Source organism: Arabidopsis lyrata (assembly GCF_000004255.2).
Source record: "Arabidopsis lyrata subsp. lyrata unplaced genomic scaffold ARALYscaffold_8, whole genome shotgun sequence".
In the NCBI taxonomy this organism is placed as follows: Eukaryota; Viridiplantae; Streptophyta; class Magnoliopsida; order Brassicales; family Brassicaceae; genus Arabidopsis; species Arabidopsis lyrata.
The window spans coordinates 21,677,570-21,698,366 of NW_003302548.1; the positions used below are offsets into that span (position 1 = coordinate 21,677,570).

The 20,797-nt window shown below is 33.9% G+C and overlaps 8 protein-coding genes across 9 annotated transcripts; 5 read left to right on the forward strand and 3 right to left on the reverse strand.

Moving 5' to 3' along the window:
• Positions 1 to 481: 481 nt before the first annotated feature.
• On the forward strand, positions 482 to 1,314 carry LOC9300997 (CLAVATA3/ESR (CLE)-related protein 21). Its single transcript, XM_002864876.2, has one exon. It carries the CDS (start codon positions 673 to 675, stop codon positions 991 to 993), a length of 321 nt encoding a protein of 106 aa, XP_002864922.2. The 5' UTR covers positions 482 to 672; the 3' UTR covers positions 994 to 1,314.
• A 4,164-nt stretch (positions 1,315 to 5,478) lies between these two features.
• LOC9300998 (probable WRKY transcription factor 51) lies at positions 5,479 to 7,014 on the forward strand. The gene is made up of 3 exons (XM_002864877.2): positions 5,479 to 5,891; positions 5,996 to 6,142; positions 6,700 to 7,014. The coding sequence occupies exons 1-3, from the start codon at positions 5,650 to 5,652 to the stop codon at positions 6,893 to 6,895; spliced, it is 585 nt and encodes a 194-aa protein (XP_002864923.1). The 5' UTR covers positions 5,479 to 5,649; the 3' UTR covers positions 6,896 to 7,014.
• A 556-nt stretch (positions 7,015 to 7,570) lies between these two features.
• On the forward strand, positions 7,571 to 10,107 carry LOC9300999 (small GTPase LIP1). Its single transcript, XM_021015460.1, has 7 exons — positions 7,571 to 8,143; positions 8,498 to 8,589; positions 8,665 to 8,806; positions 8,884 to 9,191; positions 9,285 to 9,338; positions 9,439 to 9,572; positions 9,650 to 10,107. Exons 1-7 carry the CDS (start codon positions 8,050 to 8,052, stop codon positions 9,852 to 9,854), a joined length of 1,029 nt encoding a protein of 342 aa, XP_020871119.1. The 5' UTR covers positions 7,571 to 8,049; the 3' UTR covers positions 9,855 to 10,107.
• A 123-nt stretch (positions 10,108 to 10,230) lies between these two features.
• Positions 10,231 to 11,208, forward strand: LOC9301000 (uncharacterized protein At5g64816). 2 transcript variants are annotated; one of them, XM_002864879.2, is made up of 2 exons: positions 10,231 to 10,315; positions 10,678 to 11,208. In XM_002864879.2, the coding sequence occupies exon 2, from the start codon at positions 10,704 to 10,706 to the stop codon at positions 11,088 to 11,090; it is 387 nt and encodes a 128-aa protein (XP_002864925.1). In that variant the 5' UTR covers positions 10,231 to 10,315; positions 10,678 to 10,703; the 3' UTR covers positions 11,091 to 11,208. The 2 variants fall into 2 exon arrangements, with proteins under 2 accessions (XP_002864925.1, XP_020871120.1); XM_021015461.1 differs by having other exon boundaries at positions 10,238 to 10,599.
• On the reverse strand, positions 11,136 to 11,819 carry LOC9301001. Its single transcript, XM_002866590.2, has 2 exons — positions 11,486 to 11,819; positions 11,136 to 11,399 (listed from the first exon to the last, which is right to left on the reverse strand). Exons 1-2 carry the CDS (start codon positions 11,734 to 11,736, stop codon positions 11,201 to 11,203), a joined length of 450 nt encoding a protein of 149 aa, XP_002866636.1. The 5' UTR covers positions 11,737 to 11,819; the 3' UTR covers positions 11,136 to 11,200.
• An 87-nt stretch (positions 11,820 to 11,906) lies between these two features.
• On the reverse strand, positions 11,907 to 13,890 carry LOC9302709 (probable 20S rRNA accumulation protein 4). The gene is made up of 6 exons (XM_021015459.1): positions 13,710 to 13,890; positions 13,526 to 13,612; positions 13,337 to 13,434; positions 12,689 to 13,240; positions 12,364 to 12,571; positions 11,907 to 12,279 (listed from the first exon to the last, which is right to left on the reverse strand). The coding sequence occupies exons 1-6, from the start codon at positions 13,800 to 13,802 to the stop codon at positions 12,175 to 12,177; spliced, it is 1,143 nt and encodes a 380-aa protein (XP_020871118.1). The 5' UTR covers positions 13,803 to 13,890; the 3' UTR covers positions 11,907 to 12,174.
• A 184-nt stretch (positions 13,891 to 14,074) lies between these two features.
• On the reverse strand, positions 14,075 to 17,190 carry LOC9302710 (ABC transporter F family member 5). Its single transcript, XM_021015458.1, has 7 exons — positions 16,203 to 17,190; positions 15,766 to 16,107; positions 15,437 to 15,577; positions 15,164 to 15,343; positions 14,794 to 15,051; positions 14,575 to 14,703; positions 14,075 to 14,483 (listed from the first exon to the last, which is right to left on the reverse strand). Exons 1-7 carry the CDS (start codon positions 17,034 to 17,036, stop codon positions 14,283 to 14,285), a joined length of 2,085 nt encoding a protein of 694 aa, XP_020871117.1. The 5' UTR covers positions 17,037 to 17,190; the 3' UTR covers positions 14,075 to 14,282.
• Positions 17,191 to 18,763: 1,573 nt separating this feature from the next.
• Positions 18,764 to 20,782, forward strand: LOC9302711. The gene is made up of 3 exons (XM_021030993.1): positions 18,764 to 18,968; positions 19,180 to 19,458; positions 20,469 to 20,782. Exons 1-3 carry the CDS (start codon positions 18,951 to 18,953, stop codon positions 20,514 to 20,516), a joined length of 345 nt encoding a protein of 114 aa, XP_020886652.1. The 5' UTR covers positions 18,764 to 18,950; the 3' UTR covers positions 20,517 to 20,782.
• Positions 20,783 to 20,797: the final 15 nt, after the last annotated feature.

The window sequence follows — 20,797 nt, forward strand, 5'->3', positions numbered from 1 at the left end:
CATATCTCTTTCATGTTTACATAACCTGTGTTTGCATACGATACATGTTCACGTATTATTATTTCAAGCAATAACAAAAAGAAATCAAACTATCAATGTTATGCCAGTAGTAAATCTTTCAGGTGAAGGTACTGAGTTCGACGTCCGTTGAGAGGGATTTAGTCTAGTGTGGGTCCCGCTTCTAGGAGACTTAACTTAGAAAAATCAAAAAAAAAGAAAAATCAAACTATCTATTTTTTTTTTAACTAGATTAAACGTATTGGATGCGGTTAAGGATGTTGGAGTTTGTAAACAAAGAAGTAACTTAGAAGTTTATGCAGCTGCCTGTTATATACGATGATTGGTAAGAATGCATTTGTAGAACAATCCTGATAGCAAATACATAAAAAAATTTATATAAAGTATATAATCTATTTTTTCAATTAATATATACACAATTATTTATCATTGCTGTACGAAATGATCAATTATGATAATTGTGTAGTCATATCACTGCCAGATTTGAATGCTGCTCTGACCATTCTATTTCTTCTCTCCTTATTCCCCTTTGCCTCCTCCAACTTTTTTACTAAATTCCCTTAACTCTTAAGCTAAGAGAGAGAAGAAGAAGAAGAGTAATCGAGATTCGAGAGAGATTCAAAAATATTTTTTTTGCTATTTTGTTGATAATATATGTTAATTTTATATTCACGATATGCAATGAAACGAGATGTTGTAATCATTGTAATCTTTACACTGTTAGTTTTGATCATTATCTCCCGTTCAAGTTCGATCCAAGCTGGAAGATTCATGACTACAAGAAGAAAGCAAAATTCGAGCGTTGCTCGATCACTATACTACAAGAATCATCACAAGGTTATGATCACGGAGATGTCCAGTTTTAATAAAGTCAGACGAAGATCGTCTAAAGTTCGGAGAAAGATCGACGGCGACGAGGAAGAAGAAGAGAAGCGATCTATCCCCACAGGTCCAAATCCTTTGCACAACAAGTAGAGTAGCCATAGAGATGCAACATACTCGACTTCGTAAATTTGTTCGTTTGGTGTATAAATGTATAATTACGAGTTAGTTTGATCGTAAAGATTAATAGTCTTTTTAGGTTGGGTTGGAAAATCTAATATATGAGATAAATTTCGATTGTTTTCTACCATTTAAAATTTGTATGCTCAAAGTTGCTTGACCGATATGGCAAACAGAAATCATGGAGTTGAAAAAAAAATATCGATATAGAATAAACTGAGGAAAAGTGTTTTTGTAAATTTTCTATTGTCATTGTAATTTTTTAAAAATAAATGCAGTACTATTCTTTTTTTACGTACTAATACGGTATATTGTTGTAATGAACCTTAAGTAAATTAGATCACTGTAAATATAAAGATCAATTGTAAACTCTAACTTATAATTCAACTTTTGTTTTTGCTTTAGAACTTTCGTCTTAATTGGATTTCAAATAATATCAGTGTCATTGGTTGTTAACTAAAAGAAAGAAAATGCTTTTTTTTTTTGCTGATAGGTGGTAGGTGTTCATTAATAAATGTCCATATATCACTTTCAAAGCAATACACTAAAATATAGATATGTAATTATTTTCTATTTCTTCGGATTTTACCCCTATAAAAAGGGGTTCTCTCAATTAGAACCCCACACTAACACACTCCTTCACTTTTGACCAGCCGCCCTTCTCTTTCAGTCTTTCAGTTTACATTTTAGCCATTTTTTTATATATTTAAGAATCAATTATGGATTTGCCATTTTTTAGGATGGCATTTGTGGATTTTGTTTTTTTTTAATAGTTTATGGATTTTACCTTTTCTCAAGCTACAGAAATAAGATTTAACATGCGTTTTATTCGTTATGTTTGGGTTTAGTCGGTTGTGGTTGTTCTTAGGGTTTAGTATTTTGTATAAACTACGTATATTTACCAAAAAAATCCGAAATACGTACATTTTAAGTGTTAGAAAATAACATATCCGTAAAATTTTAGTAAAATGACAATTTCAAAATATTTCTATGAAAAATGGCAAAATCAACATATTTAATCTATTTTATTGTTTTTTTCTTCTTCTTAATTACTTCAATAAATCATAACTAAGCACTATCTGATTTCAAAATTCTTAACCATTTGTATGTAATCACTCAAAATAGGTGATATTTATATGATTCAGTCAGTCATATGTGTTAAAACAAAGCCACCCTACATGTTTCTGTTTTATTCCCTGTTAGTTAGTTTTTTATGTTTGTGTTAACACAATAAAGAGAGAATATTATTGTGGTTACAAAAAAAACAATTAAGAGTGGCACCAGGAAATTTCGTCTTACCTTTTAAGACAAGATTAAAAGACCACTTTAAATTGTTGACTTGCGAATAGACTTAGCAAAAAAATTTGGTCATATATGTTAATATGTGTGGGTCAGTGGGTGTAATTATTTTTACAAGATACTGTACATTGTAAATTTGCAATGTGCCAAAAATTCTGGAAGAAAGAAGGGTAATATTACTAACAAGCCAAATTTGACATAAATTAAGAAACTAGCAGAGAGAGAAATTTCTGTCGGAAAATAGCATGGACCCACTTGTCTGAAGAGGTGAAATAACAAAACCATCCTCCGTTTGTTTTGAGATCTACAGTAGGCGACATTGTTTTGTGATATTTTTCAAAATAGCACGTAAGATCTAAATTTCACATGTTATATTTAACTAAAAGACATGCTATTTAAAAAAACGTAGTGAATTTTTAAGAAAAAACATTGTTACGTAGTGTTTTTAAAAAAAAACATTGTTACGGAAAAATTAAACTTGAATAGAATCTTTTTATAAAGAAATAACATGTGATCTTAATAAAAACCGTGAATTACTAGAAAATAAGAATCGTTTTTTAAAGAAATCACATGTGATCATAATAAAAAACGTGTATTACTACAAAATAACATGATAGCGAAAGATATTAAACCGAATAGAGTGTTTTTTCAAAGAAATAACATGTGATCTTAATAAAAACCGTGAATTACTAGAAAATAAGAATCTTTTTTTAAAGAAATCACATGTGATCATAATAAAAATCGTGTATTACTATAAAATACCATGATAGAGAAATATATTAAACTGAATAGAGTGTTTTTTCAAAAAATATCATGTGCTCTTTATAAATAACGTGTAATATCGGAAAATAATATGATAAAAAGAGATATATTATTCTATCACATGTAATTCGAAAAAAAAACATATTATAAAGGGCATGTGTGTAATTACATGTGCTTTCCGACATTCAACAGACAAAGTACTGTAGCTCATGGCTATTTTCTTAATTCTTTTTGAATCTATGGCTAGTTACTATAAATTCACAAGAAAGAAAGATGACTAATATAGAAAAAAGCATATAATTTTTTGTCAACAATAAATTTAAGTATATATTATTTTAGATTTTGAAAACATATAAATCTAGTTATTTGATATTTTATTTATTTTATTTTAAGTGATATATAAGATTTTGCAAATAAATTAAGAAAACATATAAACTTCAACTAATTTATTTTGTTTACACAAGACATTAATAATTAAAGTTAATTTAACCAATAAAAAAATATTACATGATATAAATGGTCAAAAACTGAAACACAGTAATTTTTTTGCATAAAAACTTTAAAATATCACGTAAAATGAGATAGAAAAATCTTTTAAACATTAGCTAAAATGTAACGGAAAAAATATTCAATAAAATTAATTTTTGGTAAATCCGAATCAGATTAGAAAATATATAACTTTCGAAAACATATTGATCCATATGGGATTCACCGGACCAGCCGACCAGATATCAATTGTTTTATCTACTATACATTTTTGCAGCAGTTTTTGGGGTATCCAAATCGGGTCAAATTTATTTAATTTTGACCCGGAAATCTTCAATCGGATCTTTCCTTATTTTTGACAAAATTAAAAAACGAAAATTAATCAATAAAATCTAAAAAATATATATTTTCTCAACTAATTACTATACCTAAACTCTTTATTTATGGCATATTCTCTACAATTTTTATAGATATAGAAATCAAATATGATTATTTAATGCTAATATAACAAATTTGAACTAATTTCCTAAAACCTCTCTACCTAATTAAAACATAAATATATGATTCTCATTTCACTTTTATATGATCTTATATTTATATTATTTTGAACTATTATAAAATATATATACTTAATAAAAAAATTCGATTTTTTTCTGCATATGCTATGATTCAAATTTTTTAAAACGGACATATTACTCAATCGATGAAGAAAAAATATGTGTACAATCTATATTAACATTTTTGAAAAACAAATTTGCGCGTTTAATCAGGTCGTATTTTTTTTTTTACTCTGCCCGGAATTGAGTCATTCAGATATTTTCTTAATTTCTACAATGATCTAAAACGGGACAATATACCACGGTGAAATCTTAAAATTAACAAATCGAAATACAATTATTTAGTATTTTAATATACATTTTAAAAATATTTTTACGGGTTGGTCTAAAAACACACACTAATTTGAATATATATATATATATATATATATATATATATTATAGAAACTATTTGAAAGCAAACTTTTAAATTGACTCGAATTATATGTCTTTTAAATAAAAGTGTTATTAAAAGAAATAACAAAATGATGTTTAATTTTACGGGACATGATTATATGGTGGGACGGGTCGGATTTGGATTGATATTAATACGGGATAATATATCACGGGTGAAATCCTGGGATTAACAAATCAAAATACAATTATACAATTTTAAACACAAAACAAAACAAATACAACTTAAAATTTTCATTTTTAGTTACAACGCATGTGACTCGCAATGTACAACAAAAAATATTATATACAACAAATTCATCAGTTTATAAAAAGACAAAAAAAATCAAATAATTAACCCGCGGTGTACCGCGGGTAACAATCTAGTCTTTCTAGATAATTGTTAAGGATTTGGCAAATAAAGTTAGGCCGAAAAGAAAACGATAAAGTTTTGTGATAACATCTTTAATAGTAATAATTACATTTACAAAATTCAATAAGTCAAATCTTATTGTGTCTTGGTGTGCACTGTAAAGTACAAGAAGTCCTGTCTGCTTCAAACGCAGCATAAGCAAAGATACAACTTAAATCCTCAGCCGTTGATACGAAAAACAAAATCCAATTATCAGCGTACCTTTCGGCTTTCACTAATGTTAACATGGACCTTAACGTAGACGATAACGGCTCTTAAAATGGGCCCGTAAAGCCCAAGCAAAAACTAGTATTGTATTACTTTAAGTGGAAGCTCACTTTTCGCCACCCGGCCCACCCCCTTAACGTCTGGCCATACGTCATAATGATGACGTCATCATCATATTCTTTTCACACGTGGCCTTGAGGCACCTTCCTAGTATCTACCCTGAAATTGCTTGTCATAAGTAGTAATTGTTTAATAATCTTATCTCTTAATTATCCTCTTTCTTTACAAAAATTTTCGAACAATAATTTTAATTTTTATATAAATAAATGACCACCATTAACTCTTTCTCTTCTCGTCTTCACTTGCTCTATACTAGTTTCTTTAGAATTTAGATGCTTTAAGATCTATCTCTCTCTCTCAAAATTATTTTTTTCTATAGCAAAAAAAAAAAAAATGAATATCTCTCAAAACCCTAGCCCTAATTTCACGTACTGCTCGGATGAAAACTTTATCAATCCGTTTATGGATAACAATGATTTCTCAAATTTGATGTTCTTCGACGTCGATGAAGGAGTCAACAATGGATTAGTCGAGGAAGAGATTTCATCTCCGACAAGCATAGTTTCGTCGGAGACATTTACCGGTGAAAGCGGCGGATCCGGCAGCGCAACAACGTTGAGTAAAAAGGAATCAACGTGAGTTCCTTTTAATTATTATTGTTGGCAAGATTCTTAACCAAGCAATTAGTATTAATTATATATAGTTTTATTTATTATTTTTTTGATAATAAATATTGTAGTAATAGAGGAAGTAAAGAGAGTGATCAGACGAAGGAGACGGGTCATAGAGTTGCATTTAGAACGAGATCGAAGATTGATGTGATGGATGATGGTTTTAAATGGAGGAAGTATGGCAAGAAATCTGTCAAAAACAACATTAACAAGAGGTAACTAATTCATTTATAAATTACTCATTTCATCTCATTGTTGATTAGTATGTTTTATCAGTACTTACTTGTTTTTAAAATAACATATGGTTGCTTGAGAATTTTCTATATATGACCATCTAGTAATCCTGTTGTTATAGAATATATAGCCACTAGACCATATAGTGATTTGAATACTATTTAATGGACCCGTATTATCTACCGACACACTGGGAATAAAATTTAGCTACCATATACATCATGCATGTGATGTGTGTGTTTTTGTTTATAGAAATATATTAAAGGTCCATATTTAAAATTGATTGATTAGTGGTATATGGATCAATGAATCCATCATATAGATTTAGTTTGACTCATATTATAGAAGAATCAGATATAATGAAGTCATCATCTAAACATATAACTTTCAAATCATGGTTTGAAAGAAAATTACGCACTCTATAATGGGTTAATTTTCCAAATTCAAATGTAAGGAAAAATATCAGTATTTATCTTGGTGCGATATTTTGTAAAAGTGACTAAAGTTTAACACATGGTGAATGAATTTGTATATATAGGAATTACTACAAATGCTCAAGTGAAGGTTGCTCTGTGAAGAAGAGGGTAGAGAGAGATGGTGACGATGCAGCTTATGTAATTACAACATATGAAGGAGTCCATAACCATGAGAGCCCCTCTCATGTCTATTACAATGACATGGTTTTGTCTTATGATCATGATAACTGGAACCAACACTCTCTTCTTCGATCTTAATCCAAATCTCTCATCCTCCTTGAGATTGTAGGATACCAAATATTATAATCTCAAATTCTCAATGCTTTGTATAATTTTATAGGTGTATAATAAATAATAAAGGAGTTATTTTGTGGTTATAATTGTGTAATTTTTTATAATTGTGTAATTTATGTATATATATTGGCTACGAAAATGAAACATCTTCTAGGTCACTGACTCACTAGATATAAAATCTTGGCGTATAATTAAAAAAATAGTGTTGAATCTCTTTTTTTTTTTTCGATATCAGGGTAAATGGATACAAATCAAACCAAGTACATCTTGGATTTGTAACAACTGGTGTATTCAATTGGAATTACCCAAAATTGTATGGATAACAATGATTGATATGATAAAGATGTGAGGCGAGTAATTATTTAGAACTAAGTACATGTTTAGTTTGGTTTTAATAATTAATTTTTTTTTTTCTTTCTGGAAAGTAAGACCAGAGTAAAAAGCCTGTATGTATTGTCTGCTGTAGGCTGTGTAGCTTGTAAGCGTCAACGACGTCAACTGTTTCGATTTACCTTGTTATCGGTTATTTGGTTTATACTGAATAGATTTGATCGGTTTGATCTAAGATCCGGTTTTGGTGTTGCGTATACAGTAGTACCGAACCGATATCATCTTCTACCTTTCAACAACAAACTTAAGAAAGGAAAACGAAGTCGTTTCATATTTACGCTCTTCCGCCCCAAATCTGAAACACTCGTAAGTAAATTCGAAGGAATTTTGGATCTCTCTGATCTCGATCCAGATTCTCTCTACTTTGCTTATCTTCCAGAGAGAAATTTGCATCTTCAGATTTATTCGAGGAGGAAGACGAACCCTAATTGATTGATTTCGGTGGAGGAGAGATCTTTCTAAAGAAGTTTGATTCTGATCTGAAATCATAGGTTTCAGCCGTAGATCTGCTGCTTCTTTCGATCGATTTGGGAAATCTTTAATATTGATTCCATAGAATTTTCGTTAGTCTTGGTGTTCTGTTACTTCGGTAATGTTAGATCGTAAAAGTCTTCCATTGTGAGGAATCGGAAGTTGCTATGAGTGTTTGTGGAAGCTGTTTCTTCTCGTTTTGGATTGAAACAGTGTTAGTTTTCTTATTTGTTACCTAATCTGGTTTTTGGCAAATAATGAAGTTTTGGAGGGAACGTGAAAGGGACAATAAGGAGCAGATCTTAGCTCCATTATGTGGGCAAGTTCGAGTATTGGTTGTTGGTGACTCAGGTACTATGACAGGTTCTAGTTTCATGTCGATTGTTAGATTTGATTACCTATTTTATGGAACCAAAACCAAGTTAGAAATGAAACCATAGTTTTGTTGAATTGGGTTTTATAGGAGTTGCAGATTGATGCCCACTGATACTTCTACTACACCTAGATCATGTGTGACTCAGGAAGATAGATTCTCTGCATTGGATTGGACCATTTGATTAGGAGTTATGGTTCTGTGGTCGTTGAGCTATATCATTTAGATCGAACCTTAGAGTCTGTTACTGTGTTTTTTTTTGCTCATGAGTCATTTCATGCTCTGCATCATTGAGTTAATTTTCATCTCTGAATTTCGTTTCTTTTTGGTAGGTGTTGGAAAAACATCACTTGTACACCTCATCAACAAAGGTTCTTCTATTGTTCGCCCACCTCAAACTATTGGATGCACAGTTGGTGTCAAGGTAACTTAATCGTCTCAAATGTTCTCCAAATGGTTAGGGAACCCTTTTATATTCTCTTACTTTCTCACTGTTCAGCACATAACCTACGGGAGTCCAGCTAGTTCTTCAAGTAGCATTCAAGGTGACTCAGAGAGAGATTTCTTTGTTGAACTCTGGGATGTGTCTGGGCATGAGAGATACAAAGATTGCCGGTCACTGTTCTATTCACAAATCAATGGTCTCTCCCAACCTATCCACATTGTTGATCCTTATTGTGTCTGAAACAATGTCATAAGCGAGACATTTCCTATGCAGGAGTTATTTTTGTTCACGATCTATCTCAAAGAAGAACAAAAACAAGCTTGCAGAGATGGGCGTCTGAGGTTGCAGCGACTGGGACTTTTTCAGCTCCTCTTCCCTCGGGAGGTCCTGGTGGTCTTCCTGTTCCATACATTGTAGTTGGCAACAAAGCAGATATTGCTGCAAAAGAAGGAACAAAAGGAAGCAGTGGAAATCTTGTTGATGCAGCTCGTCATTGGGTTGAGAAGCAAGGTTTGCTTCCTTCTTCAAGTGAGGATCTTCCTCTCTTTGAAAGCTTTCCTGGTAATGGCGGTCTCATAGCGGTAAGTAAACCATATTAGTAAGTAATATTTTCTGTTATTAGTAATGGTGGTTGCTTTTGATGATTATATGATCTAACGTGGATTTTTGCATAGGCTGCCAAAGAAACCAGATACGATAAAGAAGCTTTGAACAAATTTTTCCGGATGGTTAGTGTCGTTAACACAACTTTTTTTTTTTTTGTTTTCTTGTCACATTGCCAAGATATCCGTCGCTAAACTGAGAAGAACATTTTGTGAACTGTTACAGTTAATAAGAAGAAGATATTTCTCAGATGAACTGCCAGCGGCTTCACCATGGTCTGTTTCATCCATTCCAACCTCATCATCCCAACGGTTAGACGAGATTACGAGTGATGATGATCAATTTTACAAGCGAACAAGGTAATAACAATGCTAAAGAAGCTAAGTTTTTTTTCCTTTTTTTGTTGGGTTTGGTCTTTTACGGTTGATTGTTGCAGTTTACATGGAGATCCATACAAGTACAACAACACATTACCGCCACTTCCAGCACAACGCAACCTAACTCCGCCTCCCACGCTCTATCCGCAACAACCTGTGTCTACCCCTGATAACTACGCCATCCCGAGATACTCTCTTTCCAGTGTACAAGAATCAACTAACAATGGCAGTGCCCGAGCTAAGCGAATGGATATTAACGTCTGAAGTCTCTCATCTCTTGTTTGCTCTTCTCATTCCAAGAAAACTTCATGTTATTGCTTTTGGATCTCTATTATTCTTTTTGATTCTTCTTTGTAGGTTGGTAAAGTGAATATGTGTGTAACCCCTCTTTGGTTTGTACATTGTGGGGTTTTGATCTTATAGCAAATTCTTTCAATGTTTTTTTTTTTTTGGTTATCATATGTATTACACAGTGAACGGTTACAAAATCACAATAATGTTTGTTATTTTTTTACAATCTAAGCATATCAGTTTGTAACATTGTATGATATTTATACCCAAATTTCATGTTTTAAGTTTCAAAACCTTCTTGCACATTACAATTACGATAAGATAAATTGGAATATTAATTAATTTGAAATAAAACTATTTAGTCCTTAGAATTTAATGGAGATAGAGAGTTACAGAGTTCAGTTCATAGCATCGAGAGAAGAAGGCAAAGGAAGGTATGTAACTTTTGTGCCCTCGTAGTTCCCATTTCCATGGAAACTTCTTCTCTGGATTCTGGGTTGCTACTATCAGCTGAAAAAAACCCTAATTTCTGTCTCTCTTTCTCGTCTTGCAAAAACCCTAATTTCTGTCTCTCTTTCTCATGTTTCAGTAACTTGTTTAGTCTGTACCTCTTTCTGTTCTTGAATTCTGCATTGATTTAGATTTCGATTTCAATTCAATTTCTGTTTCGGAATTGTTCAAAGTGAAAAAGTGGTTATTGGATTTCCTCAAAGGAAAGGTTGAATTTTTAGTTCAATTACGATGATATCAGGTTCTAATCTTCCCTAAAATGACAAGTTTTGTTTGTAATGCACAGTGTAAAATTCAAGTCTTTAAGAAAAAATGGTGGAGGTGTGGTGGTCACTGATAGGAGCAGCAGTGCCTGCACTGATTGCAGGTCAAGCTTGGAGGATAAAGAAGAGACATGGGGAAGAAGAGAGGATCAAGAGTGCTCGAGGCAGAGAGAAGAGCTCTGATGAAATCTTTGTCTGTGAAAGAGTTTGCACCTCTAAAAGAATGCTGAAAAAGGTTGGAGCTTTCTCTAAAGATCCCATCCCCGACACTTGTGTTACTGTCTGCGGTGTATCTGAGCTCGACGCTTGCTCTGATGCTTGTGCTCGAACTGTTTGCGTTAACCAGCATCAAGTTGCTAATTGGAATGACATTTGTCTCAGAAGATGTCAAAGTGAATGTCTTAAGCTCTCTTCTTCTTCTTCTCGCTCTTCATGAATTTGAAAGACTATGGTTTGTTGTTGTTATCTTTTGAAATGGAGATGGTATTTGAATCTGAAGTTTTCATTAGTTTATATAATAACATTATGAGCAAATTTGGTTGATGGTTACATTTCATCATGTGAGGTTTGTTTGGTAACTTTCTCAGCTGTTTTCTGAACTACTTCACCTACAACATCTCCTGCTAGTTTTGCAGACTCTTCAATAGCTTCTTTGCTTACTTCGAGACTCCTCGTCGCTGCTTCTTTCACTTTCTCTGCTTTATCTTCTTCCTCTCTGTTGTTTTTGTCGCTGTTGCTTCTGAAACTGTCACAAGAAAACAACACATGAGCTAAATAACCAGACATTAGCGAAATTCCAAGATTATAGGATATGAATGCATCTATGTTTACTCTAGATTTGGAGGGTAGAGCTTCATTTGGATCTTCTGCATTGCACCTTGAATCAATTCCCATGAACTCGGAGGAAATTTCTTGCCAAAAATCCCACATATGGTCTTTACAATCGACGGATTCTCTTCTTTTTTCGCGACACCATCACTTTCCGCTCCATCTGCAGATACCGCTAAAATCGCCCCAGAGATTAAGATGATGATGACGAAGAAGAATGAGAAACCAAATCTGATTCTTCTTGAGTCATTCATGTCTATCTATATATTAGTTAAGAAGTTTCAGAGAATCAAGAAGGGGGCCAAAAGAAAATGATAGAACAGAGAGAAGGGAGAAAGAGAGAGTTGGCGCCATGTTTCTCGCATCAAAAGAGGCAGAGCACATTTTTTGTTTGAACGGTTCTTGCATTTGACTTTTTAGAGAATTAAATCGAAAGAAATCCAATAAAAGCATCTGTCTTACAAATCTAACATTACGTTAAGACTAATCATTTTAAACGAAAAAAATGTAGTCTTTGTCTCGCATAAAAATGTATTTTTTAAGCAGCTCACTCTTCTTGAGGATCTCTGTCCTGAAACAATTGAAGAACATATTTTCATGCCGCATTTGACTTCTTGACCAAAATTTTTTTAGCTGTAATCACTTCAGCAACATCTTCTTAAGCAATCAAAAGATTCACCGGGGAAAAAATTTCATTTGAAGAAGCTAGCATGATCAAGATTCATCGGTTTCTCATACTGTACTGCTACACACTCCTCAGTTATAACCCAATCGCCATTCACAGCGTTTGCGCAGTTCTACAAATAGTTAACATTAAGCTATGCTTTTGAAGCTTTACTTGAGTCATTGGAATATGTGAGAAGATTTTATAGGAATAATACCTTGGAACAAGTGTAGACAATAAGTGTCATCCAATCCCAATTGTCCAATGATTGCTTAAGCCTTTCATCAACAACACCTTCATGTAGAAAATATATTAATGGAGGCATGAGTTGTATCTCAAAGTGCCTTGGAGAGTCGCAATTCCTGCAGTTATCGGGAGATTTCATGTCCTCAGTGGCCAGTATCGGCTTACCGCCATAAGAGTACCTGAACATTGCAAAAGTGACGTTTTGAAAATTAGACCAATGTTCAGTCCATTCAAGGAGATCTTGAAGATTGAAAGTAGAGAATTTCCACCATAGAATACAAGTGAATAACAATTACCTGAAACATTGTTCCGGGTTTGCATCTAGCCGTTTTTTGAACTTAAGATAAGTCCTATCTGCATTCAGGGCTCTGTCATATTCATATTTCTCATCCTCCCACGTTTCTTCGGATTCACTCTCATCATTGTTGCCGGTTTCTTTATCCTTGATGGACAAAGACGAGTAATTCATCGAGCATCGATCGACTTCTTTTGAGGGGATCTCTTCCTTTGTATAAATGTAGAAGCACGGAACCACCACTCCAGTCTCAACTTTAATTTGATCCGCAACTCTTGTTTCAGATTTTAAAGGTGAAGGCCTTGCTGTAGTCCCTGAACTAGCATTGCCATTTGGTTTACTCTTTTGTTTCTTCGAAATGGAAGCCGCAGCAGATGAAGCCTCTGCGAGCGCCTTAGCTAAACTCTCAAAATCAAAATCTTCATCATCATCATCATCGTCTAACCAATGAGTTTTAGAAGATGTATCTGGAGGCGAAGGGACAGGTAAATCCACCATTTCACTTGATTCTTTCTCTTTTTCTATAGCTTTCCAAACGCTAAAAGCTCTCCAGCTGGAACAGTAAGGAACAAATTTCACACCTTGATCATTCTCTCATATAAGTGACTGAGAGAGATCACAGAACCATAAAGAACAAAAAAGACAAAACCTTTGTTCAGAGGTTCCACATTTAGGCATCAAGCAACCGAATATATAGAGGGAACGCTCTTGGATGTCTGAAATTTCAATTGAGATTGGGGCATACACCTATTTGCAGAGAAGGAAAGAAACCGTAATTTATATAATCTTCAGGTTGTTAAACCCAAAAAGAGTGAAGCTTTGGATTTTGAACAAAAACCTGAGCTACGAGAGAAAGTTTACTTCCACATGAACAACAATTGAGTAGTTTTGGTTTCAGTGTATCATCGGGTATTGGTGGCCAATCCTAAAAGAACACTTGGGTCAACAATCAGAACGAAATAATTGAAATTTCTATGAAAAAGAGGAATGAACAACAGAGAGAGATAGGAAGGAGTTACTACCGGAAGACCGCCGATTTTTGTTGTGTAGTGATCAGAAGACTCAAGCTCGTCTTCTGCCCACTGCCCAGGTAACCCCAGAAGAATTCCGACCATGGTTACATACAGTTCTCCGATCAAAGTAGAACAGAGCTCTCCCTCTTAGGTGAAACGTTTTATCGAAGTCGAATGTTGATGATGAAGAGAAGAGTAGACCCCGGTTAGGGCTTTGAGATAACCGGCTTTTTTTCTTTCCCGGTTTCCCATCGAAGTAAATGGTTTAATTGAATTGAACGAATTCAGTTGAGCCAATAGGTTTTGCACTGAAATTCAATGGTTCGATTCGATTCATAAGAGAAAAACTTATCCCACTATAAGGCTACAAGAGATATGGATGGAACTTAACTGATAAACCTCTAATCCATTTTTGAGACAATAAAGTTTCTTAATGTAACCCAATGGGGCTCAAGCGTTGTGGAAACATTAATACTCTCTCTGCATTTCTAAAAGTATATCTATATACATTCCACATTTGTTAGACTCTGGAAGAAGCCCTTTTTTTATAAATCTTGACTCCTTTCAGTTATCAGTGTTTGTTCAGTTCCATCTCTTGGAGTTCTTGCTAGCCTTTGATTTCTGTTTAGCTTGTTGAAACGCTTGCATCTTCTGCTTCTTCCTCGCTTCTTTCTCAGCTTTCGACATCTTTGACTTTGCCTTCACTTTTGGTGCTTTCTCTTCTAGCTCTGCTTCTCTCTCTAGCTCCTTTGCTCTAGCATCCAGATTCTTCTCCAAGTAATACTGTCACATTCACACATTCCAAAAAGTTAGTTTATACCGAGATCAACTTATACTGGTTAAAAAGTAGCTGAGAGTGCAATCCGAAGTGTACATTGTAGTCGCCTGCATAATCTTCTAAACAACCATCTTCTACTTCTATCACTCTGTTAACGATTTGTTTGATAAAGTATCGATCGTGGGAGACCGCGATGACTGTACCTTGGTACTCGTTTATGGCTTCCTGATTCAATTAAACAAGAGAATTAGCCTATCTCCAGGTCCAAAAACAGAGTTATTATCATTGTATCCAACGATCTCAACAACTACTAACCTCGAGCATTTCTTTTGAAGGAATGTCTAAGTGATTAGTTGGTTCGTCCAGAACGAGTAAAGTTGATGGCGTCACCATGAATTTGCAGAAAGCAAGACGCGCTTTCTCACCACCGCTTAAAAGAGAGACCTTTCGATCAAGCATGTCTGCTTTGAAGTTGCAGCGTCCAAGAAGACCTTTTATATCATCACTTCTCCAGTCTTCTGCAGCTTCACAAACTGTTTCAAGCACTGTTTTATCCAAATCAAGGACCTCGGCCTAGCGGAAAAACAAACAAACAAAGGGTTGAAAACCAAATCATGTCAATAAAGTGAGCAAACCTGTCTCCAATTGTTTAGCTCTTTAATTGATTAAGCAAGTGAAAACTGACCTGATTCTGCTCAAAGTAGTTTGGCAGAACATTGTGCTCTCCAAGAATAACTTCACCTTTCATAGGCTTCTCTAAACCCATAATTAGCTTCAATAACGTACTTTTCCCACACCCATTCGGGCCAATAATGGCGATTTTCTCTCCTCTTTCTATTGCTAGATTAGCCTTCTTAAATAGCATCTGGTTTTCCAACAATACAGATTTTTTCACAGGTTAAACATGAGCAAATAAAGGATTTATCCTATTGTCATGAGTTTGACTCTAGTAACTCACCTTATCCTCGAAACCAAAATCAATGTTTTTAACATTGACTACCGATCTTCCACTTGTTCCACGCTCTGGAAACCTAATCTTCATCTGTTTCCGCTGAAATGGTTTTTCTATTAGCTCCTGTTCTTGAAGCTTCTCTAGTTTCTGTTATAAACCACACAAAAGAGAACATAAGCTTAAAACTTCTCAATCCAATAAACAGATAGAAGAGGAAGCCAGACTAGTGGCATAATTATTATGCTTAGGACACCGAAGAAACATTTCAATTATGTCACGCCGCAGCAATCATGGCAATGGTTCTACAAATTAGCATATTCTTTTTGTTTGCTAACCTTTTCTGCAGTAGAAGCACGACCAGAATTGGCACCAGCACCAAGCCTGGCGATCAAGTCCTTAGTTGAATCGATCTCTTTCTGTTGCTTTTCCCAAGCTGCATTCTGAGTTTCGATCCACTCTGCCTTTGAGATCACATACTGAGAATAATTACCCTCAAATGTCCTCGACACACCCATCTCAGTTTCCACAATTTTAGTACATAACTGATCAAGGAAGGCTCTGTCATGTGAAATTATAACCATAGGCACATCTTGCTTCTGCAAATAACCTTCAAGCCACTCAATAGTATCAAGATCCAAATGGTTGGTCGGCTCATCAAGTAGCAGCAAATCTGGATCCTACTCACAGAAAAATACACAATTTATTCACATTAGCTTTCAGTTCAAACTCATTGAAAAGGATAAAACTTTAAAGAATCAGATCATTCATATACCTGAAGCAAAATCTTTCCAAGTGACATTCTCATTTGCCATCCACCACTAAAGGAAGCCACAAGCCTATCAGCATCCTCTGAGGCAAACCCTAATTCCGGCATCAGCTTACTAATCTTAGCATCAACGGAATCTAAATTCACAGCCTGAGCTCGTCTCTGCAACAAATCAAATTCATCTAATAACCTTCCCATAAGGTCCAAATCATCAACAGATCCTTCAATAGCCTTCTGAACTTTCTCAAGCTTCTCAGTGATCTCCATCTCTTCCTTAAAAGCACTCATGAACTCTTCCCTCACCGTCTTACTCATCGAAACCTCAAATTCCTGGCTCAAGAAAGCTATTTTCATATTGGGTTTGGCCTTGATTACGTTACCTGAATCAGGCTCTTCCTGACCAGTGATAATCCTGAGCTGAGTCGTCTTCCCAGCTCCGTTCACTCCCACTAACCCTACTTTCTCACCCCTTTTCACTTCCCAGGTCACATCTTTAAGCACAGTCACGCCTTTGTAGCTCTTCCTTATGTTCTCTAGCTTCACACCTGAAGAAATCCCAGAAGCTCCGTTTTTGGAATTCTTACCGTTTCGTCTCCGGTCGGAGTCTTGTTCGGAGGTTGGTTTCGAGAAAAGCGATTCGATTTCGTCTTGACGCTCTTTAACGGAGGTCTCGAGGCTGATAGTGGAAACTTGGGCTCTGATGGTGGAGATTCCGCGTCTAGGGTTGGAAATGGAAGAGATTTTGATGAAATTGGAAGGGATTGGAGATGGACAAGGACGGAGACCGGTGAAGAAAGTTGAACGGAGGTCGAGGCTATGGAGATTCGTTGATAAGCCCATGTCGTAAGGATAGAGAGAATGGTGAGAGATGTTGAGCAATCTCTCGCGAGAGAATCTTCCTCTACCGAAGAAGAAGAAGAAGAAGCAGCAGAGAAAGAGAACTCTCGAGAGAAAAGCTTTGATAAGAGTTTCTCTCTTACGTTTTGAGTGTGAGCCACCAGATTTATTTCATTTATTTATTGGTTTGTATTTTCATTTTTATTTTTGTTATTTTTTCCTCTATATTTCAAATATCATTATCATAAATAAAATCAATAGAAGATAACAAAAAATTTGAATGACAACAAACTAAATGATATGATTAAAAATATTAAATAAAACAAATAGTTATACAATTTTAAATATATTTTTAAAAATTACATATAAATTTTTAAAAATATTTAAAATTTACATTTAAATTTGTGAAAAAAAAATCTGAAACATCTTATATAATAAAACAAGAGAAATATCAAATTAGTTAAAATCGAAATACGTAAGGAGCATGAACAATGTAGTATTTACAACAAAAATGTTTGGTGGTTAAAAAATATAAATTTCGCAATTTTTTGTAAGTATTAGTGGTAATTGTATTTCAAAATTTTATGAATGACAACCAAATGCATTCTATAAAAGTTTTTGCTATAATGCCACAAAAACTACAAATCGAAATATTCATTTTTATTATCTTTGAGTTCTCTGCCACATGCAATGATTGCAATGAATTACACAAGTCAATAAACGAGTATGAATGAGAAATATAACACAAAAACAAACGAAAGAATCTAGTTTTGTGGTGTGGAAGAAGATAACAATCCGGTGAAGTTACCTCTTTGTGGTTCACATAACTCCTTTGAAAAACAGACACTTCTCATATTCTGCCACGTGTCCAACTATATCATCAGCCACGTCAGTTTCTCTGTGGATCTCTTCACGCCACGTCGTCACGCAAGTTGTTTTTTTTTTCTCCTTTTTTCGGATATCAGTTTTTGTTGAAGTATTTTTTGTTTGTTCAGTTTTTTTGTTTGTCTGTTCAATTTATAATCTTTTATCAAAGATGCTTCATTCTTTTATTTAGTGTCCGGGTTTACTCAAAAGATTAGCTAGCAAAAGGATTTAATAGTTTGGTCGAAATATGATTAAACATGTATTTATATGTTAATCGCCTCCATGACTATAATTCGCATTTGTTATATTAGCCATAAAGTTGACGAAGCAAAGTCGTACTTATTTATAACTAATTGTAGACTTTCTTTTGTAGATGATATTAAGTGGATACAGAAATACAGATTTGCTAACATAGTCGGCTAGTTTTGATTTTCTTTAACAAAATACACAAAATGATGTGACTTTTTGTGGATGATTTGAGTACATACATATACACCACTAGAGTATTTTTAGGAAGAACCCAAAAATTGAAAATTAACTAATCAAATCGAAACAAATTTTGCTTAATCTATAAGGAAATTATCAGATTAAATTTAATAAATTAGTTGCCGGCCTTCAAATCTCTACCCGTAATCCATAACCTTGTTTATGTCATAAGTTCATAACAAATTCATAACTTAAGGTTAGACCAGTTATAAATCGACAGTACAAAACGACGTCGTTACAGGAAATGAGAGCAAAGCTGACGCGGATAAAGCGTGTGTGCGTGTCGGAACGAATGGCATTATCGTAATTAGTTCACGAAAGCTAACCTTTTCTCGGAAGCAAAAATACAAAATAAAATATTTTTTGATATGTTTGTGTACAGTGTAGTGGTATCATCGACCTGTTACTTTGCTGTATTAAATTTTGGTATACTTTTTCTTTAGCTTATATATATTGCTCTGTATCACCACCCATCTTCTTCCTAAGATCATCTCTAACTTTATATAGAAAAAAAAAAACAGGATTCACTGCTAGCTAGCTGCAGAAGGTTTGATCACAATTCACATGGAAGATCGAAAAGAGGTTTTTTTTTTCTTTTTTTCTTGTCTAATCCATTCGACTTCTGTGTTTTTGTTTACAAAATATTAAAGTTAAGTGATGCATGATCAAACAAAAACTCGAGTTCTTGCAATTAGTGTGAGAAATTAGTCTGGGTTAATCCATAAAAGCCCTTTATTGGATTTTTTTTTTTTTTTTGTTCTTGAAGTAATTGAAATGGAAATTTGTTTGGCAGAACAAGAACTCACCATGGCTATCAGTACCACAGTTTGGAGATTGGGATCAAAAAGGAGGATCAATTGATTACTCAATGGATTTCTCAAAGATCAGAGAGATGAGGAAACTTAACAAGAGAGATGCTTCTCGAGCCAGTCTTGGTAATGAGGAAGAACTCATTAACCCTTTTCATAATCAACCTCCTGTTGATACTACCAAGCCTAAGAAGCTAACTACGGTTCACAGTGACAACAACAACCACAATGAGTTCTCTCACCACCACCCACACTCTCCTTCTGTAAGATTCTTCTTTCTATCTTAAACATTCATTGTCTTGATTCTTGATTTGTTTGACTTTGGATGATTGGATTGTGTCCTGGATTAGCTGTGTGCCATTGATATAATTTATTGAATCTGTATTTGTAGGCTCTATATATATCCTTTAGATTTTGGGATCACACCTTGTTTGTTTTAGTTACTTGTCTTGCTCATACTTACTCTTTAGATTTTTAAAGGTTTTGATTGAGTTTATTACACTTAAATGTCCATTGTATATGAATAGGTATTAGCCTCTGCCTTCATTGAAACCCTTAGGTAGGTGTTTTGACTTGGTTTGGATATATGAAATCTAACTTTGTAGCCTTATATGGTTGTTTTTGGCAAAATGGGTAGATTTTGGGTCATACATTCGTTGTTCTAGTAACTTGTTCATGCTCATACCAACACCAAACTTTGAAACTTAGATTTTGATTGCATTTACATGTTGAAATATTTATGTCCTGCACTTTGACATTTTGAATATTTATTGTAAGATTCATATTTTCTTGATGAATAGGATGATAATGTTTGTGAATGGTTCATTTGATGTGGACCTTCTTTGGGTTGGTTAGGTTTTGGAATCTAACATTGTAAGCATTATATGGCTACTTCTAGCAATTGGGTAAAATGTGGTCCTTCAATGTTTGGTCAAGTTGGTTGCTTATTGCTGTTTATGACTACACATGAAAATAATTTTATATACCCCACCAAACTTCACAACTTTAGATTTTGAGTTTATATTGGATTTGGAACTTGATCGGATATGATTGTGATTGTATCATTAGAGAGAATCACATGAATGCATACAATATGTTTTATATTCATGATAAAATATTGTGTAAAACTATATTTTAAAACAGAGTAAAATCAGAGTAAAGCATAATCCTTTATATTGTACCTACTACCATCTGAAGTGACATAAATAATACAGTATATGTGTTACTTTTGGATAACACATTCTTAATCTTACGTGTAAATGACTTGGAACAGAGGAGGAGAGGAATCTTCAGCTGCTTCAGCTGCTGCGTTAAAGCTTAAAGGTGTTTTTACTTATTTATGATAATAATAACAAAGGATGATATTTGAAGACAGAAATGAGAAATGGTAGTGACACCTTGTTTTCACATATGTTTCTTCGGATGCATCAATCAAAAGTTAAAATATGTCTCTTGTTTACTTCTGTATCTAACTATGTTTGCTAAATGTGAAGTGTAGTAATATTCTTTTTGTAATTTTGTTTGGTTTATTTAGACACTGTTAATTTTCATTATTGAATGAGTAATATAGGGCAGATTTGTGATACATTACAATAATGCATC

Excerpts from the sequence above, each read along its gene's own strand:
- LOC9302710 (XM_021015458.1), bottom strand. The coding sequence starts at position 17,036 with ATGGGCTTATCAACGAATCTCCATAGCCTCGACCTCCGTTCAACTTTC. Across the intron at positions 15,344-15,436 it reads ATTTTGGTTTCGAGGATAAG|ATGCTATTTAAGAAGGCTAA; the intron begins GTGAGTTACTAG and ends TTGGAAAACCAG. Across the intron at positions 15,052-15,163 it reads ACTACTTTGAGCAGAATCAG|GCCGAGGTCCTTGATTTGGA; the intron begins GTCAGTTTTCAC and ends TTTTTCCGCTAG.
- LOC9300998 (XM_002864877.2), top strand. The coding sequence starts at position 5,650 with ATGAATATCTCTCAAAACCCTAGCCCTAATTTCACGTACTGCTCGGAT. Across the intron at positions 5,892-5,995 it reads TTGAGTAAAAAGGAATCAAC|TAATAGAGGAAGTAAAGAGA; the intron begins GTGAGTTCCTTT and ends TAAATATTGTAG. Across the intron at positions 6,143-6,699 it reads AAAAACAACATTAACAAGAG|GAATTACTACAAATGCTCAA; the intron begins GTAACTAATTCA and ends TTGTATATATAG.
- LOC9301001 (XM_002866590.2), bottom strand. The coding sequence starts at position 11,736 with ATGAATGACTCAAGAAGAATCAGATTTGGTTTCTCATTCTTCTTCGTC. Across the intron at positions 11,400-11,485 it reads CTCTACCCTCCAAATCTAGA|TTTCAGAAGCAACAGCGACA; the intron begins GTAAACATAGAT and ends TTCTTGTGACAG.
- LOC9302709 (XM_021015459.1), bottom strand. The coding sequence starts at position 13,802 with ATGGTCGGAATTCTTCTGGGGTTACCTGGGCAGTGGGCAGAAGACGAG. Across the intron at positions 13,241-13,336 it reads TGTGGAACCTCTGAACAAAG|CTGGAGAGCTTTTAGCGTTT; the intron begins GTTTTGTCTTTT and ends TTACTGTTCCAG. Across the intron at positions 12,572-12,688 it reads AACCCGGAACAATGTTTCAG|GTACTCTTATGGCGGTAAGC; the intron begins GTAATTGTTATT and ends TGCAATGTTCAG.
- LOC9300997 (XM_002864876.2), top strand. The coding sequence starts at position 673 with ATGTTAATTTTATATTCACGATATGCAATGAAACGAGATGTTGTAATC.
- LOC9302711 (XM_021030993.1), top strand. Across the intron at positions 19,459-20,468 it reads ACCACCCACACTCTCCTTCT|AGGAGGAGAGGAATCTTCAG; the intron begins GTAAGATTCTTC and ends GACTTGGAACAG.
- LOC9300999 (XM_021015460.1), top strand. The coding sequence starts at position 8,050 with ATGAAGTTTTGGAGGGAACGTGAAAGGGACAATAAGGAGCAGATCTTA. Across the intron at positions 8,144-8,497 it reads ATTGGTTGTTGGTGACTCAG|GTGTTGGAAAAACATCACTT; the intron begins GTACTATGACAG and ends TCTTTTTGGTAG. Across the intron at positions 9,192-9,284 it reads GTAATGGCGGTCTCATAGCG|GCTGCCAAAGAAACCAGATA; the intron begins GTAAGTAAACCA and ends ATTTTTGCATAG.
- LOC9301000 (XM_002864879.2), top strand. The coding sequence starts at position 10,704 with ATGGTGGAGGTGTGGTGGTCACTGATAGGAGCAGCAGTGCCTGCACTG.